Source organism: Thalassophryne amazonica, chromosome 5 (assembly GCF_902500255.1).
Source record: "Thalassophryne amazonica chromosome 5, fThaAma1.1, whole genome shotgun sequence".
NCBI lineage: Eukaryota > Metazoa > Chordata > Actinopteri > Batrachoidiformes > Batrachoididae > Thalassophryne > Thalassophryne amazonica.
Window position 1 is genome coordinate 25,174,062 of NC_047107.1, and position 18,627 is coordinate 25,192,688.

General features: G+C 40.1%; 1 protein-coding gene across 1 annotated transcript in view; it reads left to right on the top strand.

The window, feature by feature from the left end:
• The window catches only part of adra1aa (adrenoceptor alpha 1Aa), a 39,054-nt gene extending 23,449 nt beyond the window's left edge, over positions 1–15,605 (top strand). The window contains exon 2 of the mRNA XM_034169812.1: positions 14,802–15,605. Coding sequence (XP_034025703.1) covers positions 14,802–15,358 — 557 coding nt within the window. The 3' untranslated portion in view covers positions 15,359–15,605. The remainder of the gene's footprint in view (positions 1–14,801) is intronic.
• Positions 15,606–18,627: the final 3,022 nt, after the last annotated feature.

The following is an 18,627-nucleotide window of genomic DNA, read 5'->3' on the forward strand; positions in this document are numbered from 1 at the left end:
ATTGTGCCGAAACTCTCGTGAATATATTCTCTGGGTTTATAGACATTGTTATTGTTTGTTTTATGTAAAAATGCCAGAAGAAGCCCAGGTTGCTTCTCCAAAAGCCAAAAAGTCTGTTCAATTGTGATTCTGGCTGTGTGATATAACTGGTGTCAAAATGCATAGAACACTGCCATCTACTGGTGACCACTTATATCACAGTGTTGTCGACCGCAGGATTTTAAAATTATCCACACACATGGAGATAAAAAAAATCATAGATCTGACAGGTTTAGTTGTGCAGTGTGTGGTGTCAGCCACATGGTAAAAACAACACACACAAACAGATTTCACACACAAACATTCCCAGATCAGACACCTCGCTTTCTGATTGGCTGCATGTCACATTTAGCTCCTCACGTCCTTCTTAACAAACCACACACAGCAGGAATATCTGATAAGATTATATTTAGCATCATGACGATTGTCGGGGCGTCCTTAAGATTGTCAGAAGGGGAAGATCGGGTCCGATATCGGCCTAATTATTTTGCCATGTGAACCAGGCTTAATGTTATGATGCTCACGGAGCGACTGATTGATCTAACACCGCACCGAGCCGCTAAGCGATCGGAAGTTATGATGCCTCGCGGCGTGACTGATTGATGCGTTATGACACCGCACTGAACATGTTTTCACTATTATTTGATTTCTTTGTGCACCTGACATCGTTATTCAAGCATTCAAACATTGATTTCTATCACCACACAACTCCAGCAACCACACACGAGAAAGTTTTTTGATAGTTCTTGTTACTGAAAGAAACCCTGTCTCCCTAACCGGATAGAGTTGTGATGTTATCACGTGTGCGCTTAGGAGTTGTCTAGCGGGATCTTGCAAAATTTCTTTCTTTTTTACACAAATGAAAAAAATGACATATTTTACAAACGCACATTTGTAAACACCAACATGTTACATTGATTCACTTGTGTTGGTTTTTACATAGAATGAATGAATCAACCAATCAGTATGAGCAGAGGCTTAGTTTACCCATAATCCCCTTTGGGGATCTGTGTGTTAATGTTCAAATCTTCAGAATTAGTGCATTATTTTAAAATTAACAGATATGTGTTATATATCACTTTGTACATTTTAAGAGTTTACTTTAATGTAGTTATTCTATCCAGAATAATTTTATTTATAAAGCAAAACCATAATTCAAACCTGCTTTCCATTTCAAGACTTCTGCCTCATCGCAGCGTATCTTATCAGGGAAAGTGATGTTTTTCTACAGCAGGGGGCAGAGTGTGTAAAACAAAAATGTTGGCTCATTGGCTGTTTAGGTTTGTGATTGCTATTGGTTATATTAGAAGCTTTGGTGGTATTTAAACTCAAAATCAGCTTCTTAGTAAGCTGAGAGTGTATTTGAGGCGAAGTTGAAAGTTATTGTCATCTGTAGCTTCTGGTAAGTTTTTATACTGTTTAGCGTTAAAAAATGTTTCAGTTAGCTGATTACCAGTTGATTACCAGTCATCGAAGCGAACTTTTTGGTTAGCTGTGCCCACCACTGCCAAAAAGTTGGGATGAGGCGATTTAGGTCAAGTAATGCGGTGTGTACAAGTATAAATAAATACATAAATAATGATATTTGAAAAACAGGTGATTATAAACATGCTGTGGTACAAAAGCAATATACATCCATGAAAGGTTGAGTCTTTGAGGATCAAGCATGGGCAGAGGATCTCCAGTTTTTGATAAATGCATTTGAAAATGATCCAAAAATGTTAAACCAAATAGCATATTATTAATAGTGGAAGGGATGTGCAAGTTTCTCCTTCTACAGTGCATCATTTCAGTATCTCTCACACGGCACTACATCAAAAACCATCATTCATCAATAACTGATATAACCACAGTGTTATGATTAGGTGTCTGGATGGGTCCGGACCATTACAGGTGATGGACTTAAACACTGGGAGCAAAGAACAGAACTGGTTGTGAATAAAAAGATTTATTTACAATAAGCAAGTGAACAATTCTGCGCTGGTTAGACCGCCTGCTGAGCCAAGACAGGGCCCCCTTGTAGCGGTGGAACATCTGGGAGCTGCAGTGCACAGATGGACAGACTAGGGAGTCTGAGAACAAGTGTAAGGTTCTGGAGCTGGGGCCAGGTGGGAAGCATAGAGCCGAAAACAGGAACTAGGAGAACAGAGGAGAGGAGAGGTGTGTGACTGCACTCGTAACACTGAAGCCTTTAACAGGCAGTTCACAGAAGGCTCGAAACAGGAATATTCACAGTTCTGAAAATAATGTTCACAGTCTAAGAAAAAAGGTTTGCTGTTCAGGAATCATTCACAGTTCATGACTTATCTTCAGCAGTCAGGTGCGTCTTGTGACGCAGTTCCAATTAAGCAGGACTTGACTTTAGAAACGACTTGGAAAGTTCTTAGTGGTTCAATATCAGAGTTCATACAGTTCTAGGAAAACAGTTCTTGGAAATAGCTGTTGGTGTTAGTTCTTGGAGACAGTTCTTAGTCATGCACAGTCACAGACAGGAGCTGTGTGAGAGCAGAATCTCACAGAACATGAAGGAACTTAACTGAAGCATGGCAGAGCTACGCGCTCTGTAGCTGAGAGCCATGGTGCAGATTGTCGTGGAGCCAGGAGCATTTGCGACATGGAAGCCACGCAGCAGTGTGTCTGGAAACACCAGGGAAATCAACAAGCTCTAATAGAGGAAATAGTTGGCCAGGTTACCTTGAAATGAGCTGTGGAAAGCGCCGATGTCAGAGCGCATGGAAGCGGCAGGAAAGAGGAGGTCAAGGTCATGGAATCTCAGTGAAGCTCTGGGAAGCTCCTGGAAGAGTCTGGCCTCAGGAAAAACATACTGGCTTCATGGCATGGAAAATGAAGAATCCGGCTAAGACTGAGCTTAAGTAGCCCGCTCCTGATGAGCCGCTCATAAGCTTCAGGTGCGAGGAGATGATGAGTTACAGGTGTTCCTCGGCTCTGCAGTGCGCCACCTGGGGGAAAAATAAACAAACTACAGACAAGGTTAAAAAAGGGCAAAGGACCAGGGCAGATCATGACACACAGTGGCAATAGATGACTTTGTGAAACCTTTGTCCCACCGTACAGTGCAGTTATGTACATCACAAATTCCACTTAAAACTTTATTGAGTTAAAAAGAAGCCTTATGTTAACCTTGTCCAGGAGCAGTGTCAACTTCTCTGATCTCTAAGAGAAGTCGGATCATCGCACAGTGGAAGCGTGCATTTTGTTAACAAAAATCAATTTTCCAGATCTGTTTTTAGAAGAAATGGATGTTTACTGTTGCACTCCTCAAGACATGTTTGCAGGAAAATGAGTTAAAATAACACCTGAAACATTGTATCCTCAATGCCAAAACCTCTTTTATGTGTTGTGATAAGGAATGACAACATTACAAAGTGGTAAATGCTTTCACTTACCAACCTACTTTGGAATATGTTTCAGTTCTTAAATGCAGGAATACATGGATATTAACAAATGAAATGAAGGTGACCACACACAACATGAATTATGGCTTCATACTGTCTGCAGTAGAACAGAATTCAGTGTAAATGGAAAAATCACTTCTTTTTTTTTCTTTTGCATTTTCCATATTTTCCAAACTTTTTTCCTGATATGGGCTGGTGCATTTCTACATAGAAGCAATTTGCCTGTCTCACTGACAGCCACACCTACTCCTAATCCATCATCGATCCAGCATCCACTAATAATCCAGTAGGTGGCAGACACGTCTGTGGGATATGATATAGGCAAAGCACAGTTGCTTTTTTGACTGATCTTATACATCAATAGTCAAAACATTTTAATGAGGTTAGAGATTATATTAGATGAGATAGAACTTTATTAATCCCTTGGGAAGACTCCCTCAAGGAAACTGTGGTTCCAGCAGCATTATGTAGCAGCACACAGGGTAAGAAGCACACAGAGCATCAAAAGTGAAAGTAAAAAACAATTTGCAAAAATGAATCTAAATACACAAATATAAATACCAGACATACTGATCAATACTGGTTTACTGGCTACTACTCAGTGGTGGGCACAGTTCTGCTAATCCTCTCACTGCTAATTTTTTTGGTTAGTGGATTAGCTTTTCAGATAACTTTGAAAACCAAGCGTGCCACTAGCTCTGGCAGTGGATGCTCTTGTTTTGGCCAAAACAACGATATACAGTTTCTGTATATTCTGTGTGTAGTACGTGGCCGACGTGCTTAATGAATTCGTGCTCAAAAAGTAGTTCCCTGATAATTGTGATATATTCCTGTGAGATAATAAGTATATCTCATCTAAACAGGCCTGGCGCCAGAAAAAAAATATTAAGGGGGCAATGAGTTTATCACAGGGGGCGGGGTCGCCCCCCCCCAAAAAAAAAGTGCGCACCGGAGGATACCTGCCTCTGAGCGTGCGTAATGAATTCGCTCCTAGAAAGCTCGTGTATTTAGGCTACATCGTTGTAAGAGACTGACTAAGAGTAAAGAGTGATGACAGTATTTTTTAATTATTATTTGAACATATAGACCCTCGGTCAAGTGATCTCCTGCATACCACAAAACCAAACCAACAACTGATCTGAGAAACGACACGAGACAGTAGATTAACCCCACATACAGCCCTCCATCACAAGCACAAACACAGCACAATTGGGCATGACAGTCACACAACGGGTCAAAGATAAACCTTTCATGTAGGTGTACAGTGGTCCCTCGTTTATCGTGGGAGTTACGTTCTAAAAATAGCCGGCAATAGGCGAAATCCACGAAATAGTCAGCGTTATTTTTTACAATTATTATAGATGTTTTAAGGCTGTAAAACCCCTCACTACACACTTTATACACTTTTCTCAAACAGGCATTAACATTTTCTCACTTTTCTCTCGTGTGTAAACACTGTCAAAGTTCAAACCTTAGTAGAAAAATAAGACCAACCTGTTTTCAGGCCCAAACATCCATCCATCCATCCATCCATCCATCCATCCATTTTCTTTCGCTTTATCCGGAGTCGGGTCGCGGGGGCAGCAGCTCAAGCAAAGCCGCCCAGACCTCCCGATCCAAACACACCTCCCCCAGCTCCTCCGGGGGAACCCCAAGGCGTTCCCAAGCCAGCTGAGAGATGTAATCCTTCCAGTGTGTCCTGGGTCTTCCCCGGGGCCTCCTCCCAGTGGGACGTGCCCGAAACACCTCTCCAGCGAGGCGTCCAGGGGGCATCCGGAAAAGATGCCCGAGCCACCTCAACTGACTCCTTTCGACGTGGAGGAGCAGCGGCTCGACTCCGAGCCCAAACATTGAGTCCCAAACATTTGTTTGAGAAATAAAAATAGAATGTTTTCCTATAAATAATTATGATGGCTTTTAGAACTAACGAATTTAATTTTAACGATCAACCTACGAGGTTGGACACATAAGAAATTATTAATAGTGACTGACCAGTATTTCACAGTTCCTTTGATCGCGCCTCTTCATCCTGGCGCCGCGCCACTGTTGCGCCTTTTTCCACTCACCCCTCGCTGCAGGTGTCTTTTTCCAAGTGAAGAACACAGTTATGGGTAGTTGTTGCTGCTCTTTTTTCTTCTGTGCGAGAAGATTCTTATAAAAAGACACGCAGAACACAATGCGCGTACTCTCCCTTCGCAGTGCCGCAACAGGTGTCCCGTCATCTCGACAGAACACCGGCCTGCTTGATGAGGACACAGAGCACAATGCGCTGTTAAAAAAAAAAAAAAAGCATGCAAAATTGGACTTAAAAAAAATCCGCGAAACTGCGAGGCGCTATATTTTCCAGTATTTCTTTTTCTTTCTTTTTTATTTTTATTTTTGATAACTCTCACATCCGAGGGGGCGAGGTTGATGACGTGAGGGGGCGTCGCCCCAAAACGCCCCCTCGTGGCGCCGGGTCCGCATCTAAATCAATTCTAAATAAAAAATGAAATTATAAAGATAACTAAAGTTTTAAGAGTGGCCGTAATAAATATTTATGAAACTTAAAGTTTTGAAGCAACTTCACCTATTATCGCTCAAATACATTGTAAACATTGACATGATAGAGTTTGATGTGGAAGAGTTCAGAAATGTACGATTGGAATGGTATGATTACCATTTACAGTTGGCGATGAAAGATAGGTGTTAACTTTGTGTTAAAGTCAGAACAAGAAGCTGCACTGTAAGAGATCTATCTGGGAAGAGACACATTCTACATGTTGCCCACAGGTAGGTATTTGCTTTGATTTAATTTTCACCAGGAAAATCCTCGCTCCAATGAGAGCGCCATGCTGAGCAGTGTGGCGAAAGTAGTCCGGCGAGCTATCCCACAATGCCAAAGTAGCAGCAGTCCCGCTCCAATCAGAGCGCCACGCTGAGCAGTGTGAACCATCAGTGGAGTAATTAGCTTCTGCTAAATTTAGTTTCGCTAACTTTTAGTCTGCTAACGATTTTTTTGCTGGCATAGTAAGTAAAGCTGAACAGTCAAAAATGTTTGTAAACCTGAAAATCACATGCTAGTTCCTGTCTGTTATATGTTTTGGAACAGTTAGGCAGCTGTGAGGAGCTGAGTCCAACCTGACCCCAGCACAAGGAGCCTGGCTGCCAGGCTGCTACAAAGAAAAACAAAAAGTCATTTATATTCAACATAGCATGCTCCAGACATGTGGCAAAGGCATAAAAACCAAAGTAGGTTTGACTTATGGTTTGATTTAAAAGCCAAACTAATTCCGGCCATTTTATTGATTTTAACGTCAACTCTGTCATTTTTACAAATTGAAAATATCACAAATATCTTTTACTTTTAAATTAATGCACTGATTCTGAAGGTTTGAGCATTAAAATTCACAGATGCCAAAAGGCATTATGGGAAAATGAGCCTCCTCATCACTGGTTGGTTGGTTTATTTGTAAAAAACCAACACACAAGTTACTCTAATGTGTGTGTTGGTTTTTACAAATAAATGTGCATTTGTAAATATAATATCATTTGTTTTACATTTGTAAAAAAAAAAAAAAAAAGGTATTTGTAAGACTGAAAATTCTGTGTGTTTCAGCACACAGAATAGCGACCATGTGACAGTTTGATGCTAGTTGCACTCCCATCCAGTAGATAGCGGTGTTCTATGCATTTTGACTCAAAATGCACACTCTAATACATGCTTCTGCGTTTAGTTATGTCCACTTGCTACCTCTAACATAAAGAGCTCTTACAAGTTTTGGATGTTGAACTCAACTTTACAAGATGAGCTGAGCTGTAAAGACAGATAGCAAGTGGACATAACTAAATGCAGCAGCATGTTTTAAAGTGCATAGGAGGGAGGTGGTGGTGTAACCGCTTCCACGTTGGACTGGGATGCCAGCAATTCAGGTTCGTTTCCTGATTGCAGCTATGCTCCCAGCTGGCACCCTTAAAACAGTGCTGGGGAGGAATAATAAGTCCTTCGTTGAGACTTTCGTTGGTTACCCACGTTAAATAAGAGAACCTCAACCTCGACATATTTTGCTTTATTGTTTTTTGTATTTGCATAAAACAATAAAGATTATCAGTTTGAACATTAAATATCTTGTCTTTGTGGTGTATTCAGTGGTGGGCACAGTTACACTAACCACTAATTATCAAAACTAACATTTTCATTACCGGATTAGCTTTTCAGATAACTATGAAAACCAACATCGGATCCATTATCTTCTGATAAATTTTGGTCTGATCATTTTAAGACCACTAACATATCACAAGTTTAGTGGATAAAGCTTTTACAGTTTATAAACATTTTTAAAGTCTGACATCAAAGATTTTTGAATCTACCTGTTAAATGTTTTGAAGTAGATATACAGTTATATCCTCTGCAATCAAAGGAGAACTGGTTTCAGGAGAAACTGCTCCAACCTCTGTACTCAGAGAAGAACTGGTCACAGAAGACAAAGAAAATGATACATTTCTCATAATACTGTACTAACCAACCAGCAATATCACACAAGTCATCCAGAGGCATACAGTTTTAACTTATGGTTAAAATTTTAACCAAACTAATTTTGGACAAGTTAATTAAATTAACGTCATGTCTGAAGTTTTATAAACTGGATATATCAGCTATATGTTTTAGTTTTAAAGTATTGCACCAATTCTAAAGGTTTTAGTGTGGACATGGTGTGTGCAGTGCATTATGGGTACTGTAAAAGTTCATAACAGGAGAAATGCATTTGAGACGCCCTGATCAGGCTCCACACGGACAATAGCATTAAACCCTTTGTATATTGTGCCTAAAACTCTTGTGAATATATTCTCTGGGTTTATAGACATTGTTATTGTGTTTGTTTTATGTAAAAATGCCAGAAGAAGTTCAGGTTGCTTCTCCATTATTTTCAATTGGAATCACTGTGAGCTATCGCTTCCTGTTTGCTCTATTATGTCCTGGTTATTGTCCTTTACAACACTGTTTGTCATCTTTGTTCTAGAGTAATATATAATATGCATATGTCACGGACATGAATGAGCGAAGCTCGTCAGCATCTCACCATGTCATTTATGTCCTTCAGACTTTATTTTGAGTAAATGCTTCAGGGGAGCATTAGCATGGCAAAAATCTTTCAGCTTCAAGGGGGAGCTCCGCCCCCCAGACCCCCCGCCTTTTTAAGTATTTTTCTTTATTTGCCTCTCACGTGCGTGGAAAAGCTCCTCACCATCTTTTAGGTCCTTCAGACCTTTTTCAGTAGAATGGTTCTTGGGAGCATGATCATGACTAAAACCTTTCAGCTTCTTGGGGGGGGGCTCTGCTCCCCACACTCCCCACCCTTTTAAGCATTTTTCTTTTTTTTGCTTTTCAGCTGCCCCCCCCAATTACAGCCCTCTTAACCCCCTGCCACTTTAAGCATTTTTTTAATGTAGATCAATCAATCAATCAATTTTTTTTTTATATAGCGCCAAATCACAACAACAGTTGCCCCAAGGCGCTTTATATTGTAAGGCAAGGCCATACAATAATTATGTAAAACCCCAACGGTCAAAACGACCCCCTGTGAGCAAGCACTTGGCTACAGTGGGAAGGAAAAACTCCCTTTTAACAGGAAGAAACCTCCAGCAGAACCAGGCTCAGGGAGGGGCAGTCTTCTGCTGGGACTGGTTGGGGCTGAGGGAGAGAACCAGGAAAAAGACATGCTGTGGAGGGGAGCAGAGATCGATCACTAATGATTAAATGCAGAGTGGTGCATACAGAGCAAAAAGAAAAAGAAACAGTGCATCATGGGAACCCCCCAGCAGTCTACGTCTATAGCAGCATAACTAAGGGATGGTTCAGGGTCACCTGATCCAGCCCTAACTATAAGCTTTAGCAAAAAGGAAAGTTTTAAGCCTAATCTTAAAGTAGAGAGGGTGTCTGTCTCCCTGATCTGAATTGGGAGCTGGTTCCACAGGAGAGGAGCCTGAAAGCTGAAGGCTCTGCCTCCCATTCTACTCTTACAAACCCTAGGAACTACAAGTAAGCCTGCAGTCTGAGAGCGAAGCGCTCTATTGGGGTAATATGGTACTACGAGGTCCCTAAGATAAGATGGGACCTGATTATTCAAAACCTTATAAGTAAGAAGAAGAATTTTAAATTCTATTCTAGAATTAACAGGAAGCCAATGAAGAGAGGCCAATATGGGTGAGATATGCTCTCTCCTTCTAGTCCCCGTCAGTACTCTAGCTGCAGCATTTTGAATTAACTGAAGGCTTTTTAGGGAACTTTTAGGACAACCTGATAATAATGAATTACAATAGTCCAGCCTAGAGGAAATAAATGCATGAATTAGTTTTTCAGCATCACTCTGAGACAAGACCTTTCTGATTTTAGAGATATTGCGTAAATGCAAAAAAGCAGTCCTACATATTTGTTTAATATGCACTTTGAATGACATATCCTGATCAAAAATGACTCCAAGATTTCTCACAGTATTACTAGAGGTCAGGGTAATGCCATCCAGAGTAAGGATCTGGTTAGACACCATGTTTCTAAGATTTGTGGGGCCAAGTACAATAACTTCAGTTTTATCTGAGTTTAAAAGCAGGAAATTAGAGGTCATCCATGTCTTTATGTCTGTAAGACAATCCTGCAGTTTAGCTAATTGGTGTGTGTCCTCTGGCTTCATGGATAGATAAAGCTGGGTATCATCTGCGTAACAATGAAAATTTAAGCAATACCGTCTAATAATACTGCCTAAGGGAAGCATGTATAAAGTGAATAAAATTGGTCCTAGCACAGAACCTTGTGGAACTCCATAATTAACTTTAGTCTGTGAAGAAGATTCCCCATTTACATGAACAAATTGTAATCTATTAGACAAATATGATTCAAACCACCGCAGCGCAGTGCCTTTAATACCTATGGCATGCTCTAATCTCTGTAATAAAATTTTATGGTCAACAGTATCAAAAGCAGCACTGAGATCTAACAGAACAAGCACAGAGATGAGTCCACTGTCCGAGGCCATAAGAAGATCATTTGTAACCTTCACTAATGCTGTTTCTGTACTATGATGAATTCTAAAACCTGACTGAAACTCTTCAAATAGACCATTCCTCTGCAGATGATCAGTTAGCTGTTTTACAACTACCCTTTCAAGAATTTTTGAGAGAAAAGGAAGGTTGGAGATTGGCCTATAATTAGCTAAGATAGCTGGGTCAAGTGATGGCTTTTTAAGTAATGGTTTAATTACTGCCACCTTAAAAGCCTGTGGTACATAGCCAACTAACAAAGATAGATTGATCATATTTAAGATCGAAGCATTAAATAATGGTAGGGCTTCCTTGAGCAGCCTGGTAGGAATGGGGTCTAATAAACATGTTGATGGTTTGGATGAAGTAACTAATGAGAATAACTCAGACAGAACAATCGGAGAGAAAGAGTCTAACCAAATACCGGCATCACTGAAAGCAGCCAAAGATAACGATACGTCTTTGGGATGGTTATGAGTAATTTTTTCTCTAATAGTTAAAATTTTGTTAGCAAAGAAAGTCATGAAGTCATTACTAGTTAAAGTTAATGGAATACTCAGCTCAATAGAGCTCTGACTCTTTGTCAGCCTGGCTACAGTGCTGAAAAGAAACCTGGGGTTGTTCTTATTTTCTTCAATTAGTGATGAGTAGAAAGATGTCCTAGCTTTACGAAGGGCTTTTTTATAGAGCAACAGACTCTTTTTCCAGGCTAAGTGAAGATCTTCTAAATTAGTGAGACGCCATTTCCTCTCCAACTTACGGGTTATCTGCTTTAAGCTACGAGTTTGTGAGTTATACCACGGAGTCAGACACTTCTGATTTAAAGCTCTCTTTTTCAGAGGAGCTACAGCATCCAAAGTTGTCTTCAATGAGGATGTAAAACTATTGACGAGATACTCTATCTCCCTTACAGAGTTTAGGTAGCTACTCTGCACTGTGTTGGTATATGGCATTAGAGAACATAAAGAAGGAATCATATCCTTAAACCTAGTTACAGCGCTTTCTGAAAGACTTCTAGTGTAATGAAACTTATTCCCCACTGCTGGGTAGTCCATCAGAGTAAATGTAAATGTTATTAAGAAATGATCAGACAGAAGGGAGTTATCAGGGAATACTGTTAAGTCTTCTATTTCCATACCATAAGTCAGAACAAGATCTAAGATATGATTAAAGTGGTGGGTGGACTCATTTACTTTTTGAGCAAAGCCAATAGAGTCTAATAATAGATTAAATGCAGTGTTGAGGCTGTCATTCTCAGCATCTGTGTGGATGTTAAAATCGCCCACTATAATTATCTTATCTGAGCTAAGCACTAAGTCAGACAAAAGGTCTGAAAATTCACAGAGAAACTCACAGTAACGACCAGGTGGACGATAGATAATAACAAATAAAACTGGTTTTTGGGACTTCCAATTTGGATGGACAAGACTAAGAGACAAGCTTTCAAATGAATTAAAGCTCTGTCTGGCTTTTGGATTAATTAATAAGCTGGAATGGAAGATTGCTGCTAATCCTCCACCCGGCCCGTGCTACGAGCATTCTGACAGTTAGTGTGACTCGGGGGTGTTGACTCATTTAAACTAACATATTCATCCTGCTGTAACCAGGTTCTGTTAGGCAGAATAAATCAATATGTTGATCAATTATTATATCATTTACCAACAGGGACTTAGAAGAGAGAGACCTAATGTTTAATAGACCACATTTAACTGTTTTAGTCTGTGGTGCAGTTGAAGGTGCTATATTATTTTTTCTTTTTGAATTTTTATGCTTAAATAGATTTTTGCTGGTTATTGGTAGTCTGGGAGCAGGCACCGTCTCTACGGGGATGGGGTAATGAGGGGATGGCAGGGGGAGAGCTAGTTGACAGTAGGGCTGTACAATATGGCCAAATTATCATATCTCAATATTGTTATACTTATATACATGCTGTCCATATTTTTGAGCCGCTTAGGTGGGTAGGGAGAGTTCCCATGGGATAAAAAAGCTTTTCAACCTACCATCCCTGGTTCTCAAGACCAGGCACCTAAGTGGCTCTACTCTCTCTCTCTTTCTTTTTTTTTTTAAAGATATTTACGTGTACCATAGTAAACATTAGTAGAGTTCCACCTTAGATTTGGAATGTATAATAGAAGGTCTACCTTACTGAATTTTCATATCAATATGATATACGATATGACTGTGATTTGACACAAAGTGCAGCAACAGTGAAAATGAAACGTTCTTAAACAAAAAGGTAATAATACCACACTCATTTTGCACTCATCATAAGGTTAGGATTTTAATTTGTTGATGTCATTTTAAATACAAGAAATACAAAAAAAATAAAGAATTAAAATTTCTAAAATTATCTTCCTCAAACTGAAAGCAAATCTCTAAAACTTGATAAAACCTGTAAATAATAATCAGTTTTATTGCCAGTTTTCTTTAGACAAGTCAGGGGATGGAAACATCAACATTTCCAAGTCACTGAATATGTCTTGGACTTTATTTACATCAATTATGAAGAAATACAAAAGTTTCTTTCACCAAAACATCAAATCTAGCCTTGCATCTCAGATGTACTTTCTGGCAAATTATAGCTGAACTTTCAGGTCTTTTTAAGAAAATCCTCCTCTACACCACTTCATCAGGAATCTGGATTTTATATTTATGTTCTACATTTTATTCACAGGTGTGATTCTGTGATGCAGGAGATTTGTGAGGAATGAATGAATGCTGTCCACCAGTTTCAGTGGACAGTACTTAAGTGCTTTGCGCATGAGAAGGGCTCTGATCAGTTGTGATAATCTCACTCATTCTCTTTCTCTTTCTCTCTCTCTCTCTCTCTCTCTCACACACACACACACACACACACACACACACACACACACACACACACACACACCTGTGTGCATGTTTTTGTGTGTCTGTGTTGACATTGGGCTTCTTTTCCATTTCGATGAAGCCGCTGGGTACCACAAAACTAACTTCATGAAACAAGAGTGAAGTAACCCGTTTAACTCAGATATGCACAACTTTTACATTAAATGAATGATTTTTTTAAAAATTTTTCCTGTTGAGTCTGTGGCGTCTGTATTTAAGCCTCTTTTTCTGTAGAAGACTGTGCACAGAGAGGACAGAGTGCAGCACAACCCACAAAAGAGGTTTTGCTGTCCATCAAAAAAGGACAGAAATCTTAGTTTTTGCCAGAACTACTGCCAGAATTCAGTTTTTTTTTTCTTTTCTTTTATTTTTAATATATTCGTCACTGTGATTCACAGTCAAACATGGCTCACCCACATCACACAGTCATTTGCCATGTGCGATGTGAGGAGGGCCGCTATACTGTATATATAAGAAGAGTTCAGAAAGTCTTCACAGTGCATCACTTTTTCCACATTTTATTATGTTATAGTCTTATTCCAAAATTGAGTAAATTCATTTTCCCTCAAAATTCTACTCACAACACCCCATAATGACAACATGAAAATATTTTTTTTTTTTTTTTGCAAACTTATTAAAAATAATAAACTAAGAAATCATGTGTGCATACAGAAAGTATTCACAGCACTCTCGTCTCTCATGGTCTGAGAGTCCTTCAGGTGTCTTTTGGTAAACTCCAGGCCGGCTACCATGTGCCTTTATCTAAGGAGTGGCTTCCGTCTGGCGACAGAGTGATCAACAGGTTCTTGGTCACCTCCCTGACTAAGGCCCTTTTCCCACGATCATTCGGTTTAGATGGGCAACCAGCTCTAGGAAGAGTCCTGGTTGATCCCAACTTCTTCTATTTACAGATGATGGAGGCCATTGTGCTCATTGGAACCTTCAAAGCAGCATAAATGTTTCTGCACCCTTCCCCAGATTTGTGCCTCGAGACAATCCTGTCTCAGAGGTCTACAGACAATTCCTTTGACTTAATGCTTGGTTTGTGCTCTGACATGCACTGTCAACCGTGTGACCTTGTATGTAGACAGGTGTGTGTCTTTCCAACTCATCTCCAATCAACTGAATTTATCCCAGGTGGATTCCAGTTAAGCTGTAGAAACATCTCAAGGATGATCAGTGGAAACAGGATGCACCTGCGCTTAATTTTGAACTCCATGGCAAAGGCTGTGAATACTTATGTATACGTGATTTCTTAGTGTTTTTACTTTTAATAAATTAATAAAATACTTTTAATAAAAAAATAATAATTTCGTCCATTTTGGGATAAGGCAAAATGTGGAAAAAGTGAAGCGCTGTGAATACTTTCCAGATGCACCGAATACGCCTTCAAACGTTTGGACACCCATTCAATTGAACTGATATATATCAAGTTTAATCAGATGTCTGTTTGTAATGTCCACACAGGTTCCATGTTTCCTGCATATAGACCTTCAGAAACTGTCTTCAAAATCACCTTCTGGCTCGGGTATTTCAACAGCTGCATCAATCCCATCATCTACCCGTGCTCCAGCCAAGAGTTCAGGAAGGCTTTCCAAAGTCTGCTCGGTGTGCACTGTATGCGAAAGACCCCTAAACCGCTTCATCACCATCACATGAGCGCAGGTCCGAGTCAGAGCCAGAGCCAGAGCCATGTTCAGCCCCTCACTCTGAGCCTGGACAGCAGGGCGACCCCTGGGCGACTCAGCCCCTCCTCTTCTTTGGCGCTATCCAGGACCCCTTCCTCCAGAGACAGCAAAGAGTGGAAGGTGCTCTCTGGGAGTCCCACAGGTGGACATGCTGACACCAGCAGGACCAAAGTGGCCAAACTCTGCAGGAAAAGCTTCCAGCAAACCTGCTGCTGCATCCTGAATGGTGGTACTCCTCCAAAGGAAACAAAATGTGCACAACCGCCTTCAGGTGGAAACCTTCCCACCATTAAAATCCACCAGTTGTCCCTGTGTGAAACAGGAGATGCTGTTTAATGTTGGGAATAATCAGACATTAGTCAGGACACTGTTTAGGTCATGGATGAAAACATATACTGAGCAAAACGTCCAAAGCGCCAGGATATCTGTGACAATACATTTGATAAGTCAAATCATATATTCATTTTGAACAGTGATTCTTTTAATATGAACGTCAAACTCTTGTGAGCTTTCCTTTGTACGCTAAGAACAATTGCTTCTGGTTGATATTGCAATGCGTAAACTTGAAGTGCTCACTCACTCGTGTGTTGCTCATTGATATAAACTTGACACAAGTACTTTGCAATGGTACATGTTGGGTTCAGAAGAAAAAGATAATTCATTGTTTTACTCGTGTGTCAGTGAGTCCACTATTTGAAGTGGTGGAGTCAATACAAAACAGGCATCAGTAATTATGGACCACATTCCCTTCAGAACATGTACACCTACACCCCAAGAACACAACCAAAGTGTTTCCAGAACCCACTGCCCGAGACCATATGTTTAAATACACCTTCAATAAAAACATCCAAACTCAAGTTTTCCCAACTGTGAACATTTCATCTTACCAAACAATACACGTCTTAGAATTTCTACTTTATTTCCATTTTTAAAAAATAATAATATCATCATCATAATTATTATGATGATTATTATAATAAAACAATATATTAATCTCTGTTTTATTCATTATGTCCGATTTTTGTTGGTCAAATCCCAAGATGACTGCCTCTTTATATAACATGGAAGGCTTCAGGAGATATGTTACGAACTCCACACAGAGAGGACCTGGGGCCTCATGTACAAAGGCTGCATATGCACAAAAATGTGCTGTATGTCCATCTACACACTAATGTTCAGATGTATCAAACGTGAAATGACCGTGGAAATGTGCAGTGCGGCATGCAAAAATCATGGCTGGCGTACGCACGTTTCTACAGCTGTTGTTCCACTGCCGACATGCAGAGGTGATGCTGGGACACTGTTATTACTGTGAAAACAAGAAGTCATCAGAGTGATGTGCACACCAGAGACACACTGATGAACAGTTACCACACCCACGTGTTTGTAGTATATGGGTGGACATAAATAAAAAAGTAATTGTTCCGAATGAAAGCCAGCAAGCACATTTGGGTATGTGCGCATTCAAATATGTTTTTGTTATTATTAATGTGTTTTCTTTTTGTTGATGGTGAAACTACAACTGCAGCGCTTCTTAACAAGCCCCCGATTGTCTCCCTGTGTTCAGTATTTTTAACTTCTGTGTGTGTGCGCTGCTCTGAGCTCACAGCATTTATGGCCTCATGCACACACACACTCACACACACACACACACACACACACACACACACACACACACACACACACACACACACACACACACACACACACACACTTCCACTAACATTTTTCTAGGACCTTGGAGCTGGGAATCTAGGATCTTGGAGCGGGCCTATTTACGTGGATTTGCATATTTAAATAGAGGCGTGGAAAGGTAAGAACTTGGTACATCTGCATGTGCGCTCAATTCCACATTCAGCAGGATGTACAAACAGAAGGTGCTTGGATCCATGCGTACACACACTTTGATACAGCTAGATATTTTTGTGCTTACGCCACTTTTTAAGATTTAGCCTACTCCATGTTTCAGTAGGAAATCCATGCAAGTCTTTGTACATGAGGCCCCAGGTCGGAAGCAAACTTGGAACCTTGTCTCACACACACACACACACACACACACACACACACACACACACACACACACACACACACACACACACACACACACACACACACACACACACACACACACACACACACACACACACACACACACCGGGCCGCCACTATTTTTCTCAGTACATATATTCCTAAAAGTGCTATTGACATGAAATTTCAAAATATGTCGGTAACAACCCAAATAAATAAGCCATAGATGCAAAGAAACCAAAACAAATTAAGTACAGAAATTAAATTATGTGTCATAAAATGGAATGACAGAGGGGAAAATGTTGAACACATTTACTGAAATGTATTTAATATTTTGTACAAAGCCTTTGTTGGTAATAACAGCTTCAAGATGCCTCCTGTATGGAGAAACTAGTCGCATGCATTGCTCAGCTGTGATTTTGGCCTGTTCTTCCACACAGTCTTAAAATCTTGAAGGTTCCATGGACCTCTTCTATCAACTCTGATCTTTAGATCTTTCCATAGATTTTCTATTGGATTCAAATTATGTGATTGGCTGAGCCATTCTATCAGATTTATTTTCATTCTCTGAAACCAGCTGAGAGTTTCCTTGGCTGGTGTTTTAGGATCGTTGTCTTGCTGAAATGTCGACCATCATTTTATCTTCATCATCCTGGAAGATTTTGATCAAGAATGTCTTGGTACCTTTTTCCATTCATCCTTCTTTCAAAGATATGAAGTTTGCCAGTGCTGTATGTTGAAAAACAGCCCCACACCATGATGTTCACTCTTCTAAACTTCACTGTTGGTGTGGTGTTATTGGGCTGATGTGAAGTGCCATTTGACCTCCAAACATGGTGTGTATTATGGAATCCAAAGAGTTCAATTTTGGTCTCATCTGACCAGACTATATTCTCCCAGTATTTCACAGGCTTGTCTAAATTTTGTTTTTTCTTCAGCAATGGAGTCATGTGTTGTGAGCATGCATACAGGCCATGGTGGCTGAGTGCATTACTTATTGTTTTCTTTGAAACAATTGTAACTGCTAATTCCAGGTCTTTCTGAAGTGGTCCTTGGCTCTTTGACAAGTCTTCTGATAATTCTTTTCAATCAAAAATCTTGAGAGGAGCATCTGATTGTGGCTGGTTTATGGTGAAATTATGTTCTTTCAACCTGGTCTCATGGCAAGTCGTGATTCAGCAGCACAAAATATACATTAATCTATTGGTTCATGATATTGTGACGAAAAGCGCCTCATTTTCGTCACGGCAGCACGAATTCATTCTAATTCCTTCCATGATGGCTGCATGAAATTAAAAGTGAAGCGGGGGTTGGTCGGGGGTGGTTATGGTTAGGTTGGGGGGAAGGAGTAGGATTAGGTTATGGTTAAAGTTAGGGTTGGGTCAGGAGTAGGGTTCGTAATAGTGAGTTTAAAAAAAACCTGTCATGAAAATTTGACTCATTTTGTCACGGGAGCATGAAAAAAAAACAAAAAAAAAAACGTGAGACTGGACTGGTTCTTACCATCTTGAGACATGGCCCCAACAGTGGTTGGTTGAGAGAGTGCTTTGCTTTTACCCATCATGACATGTTTCTTG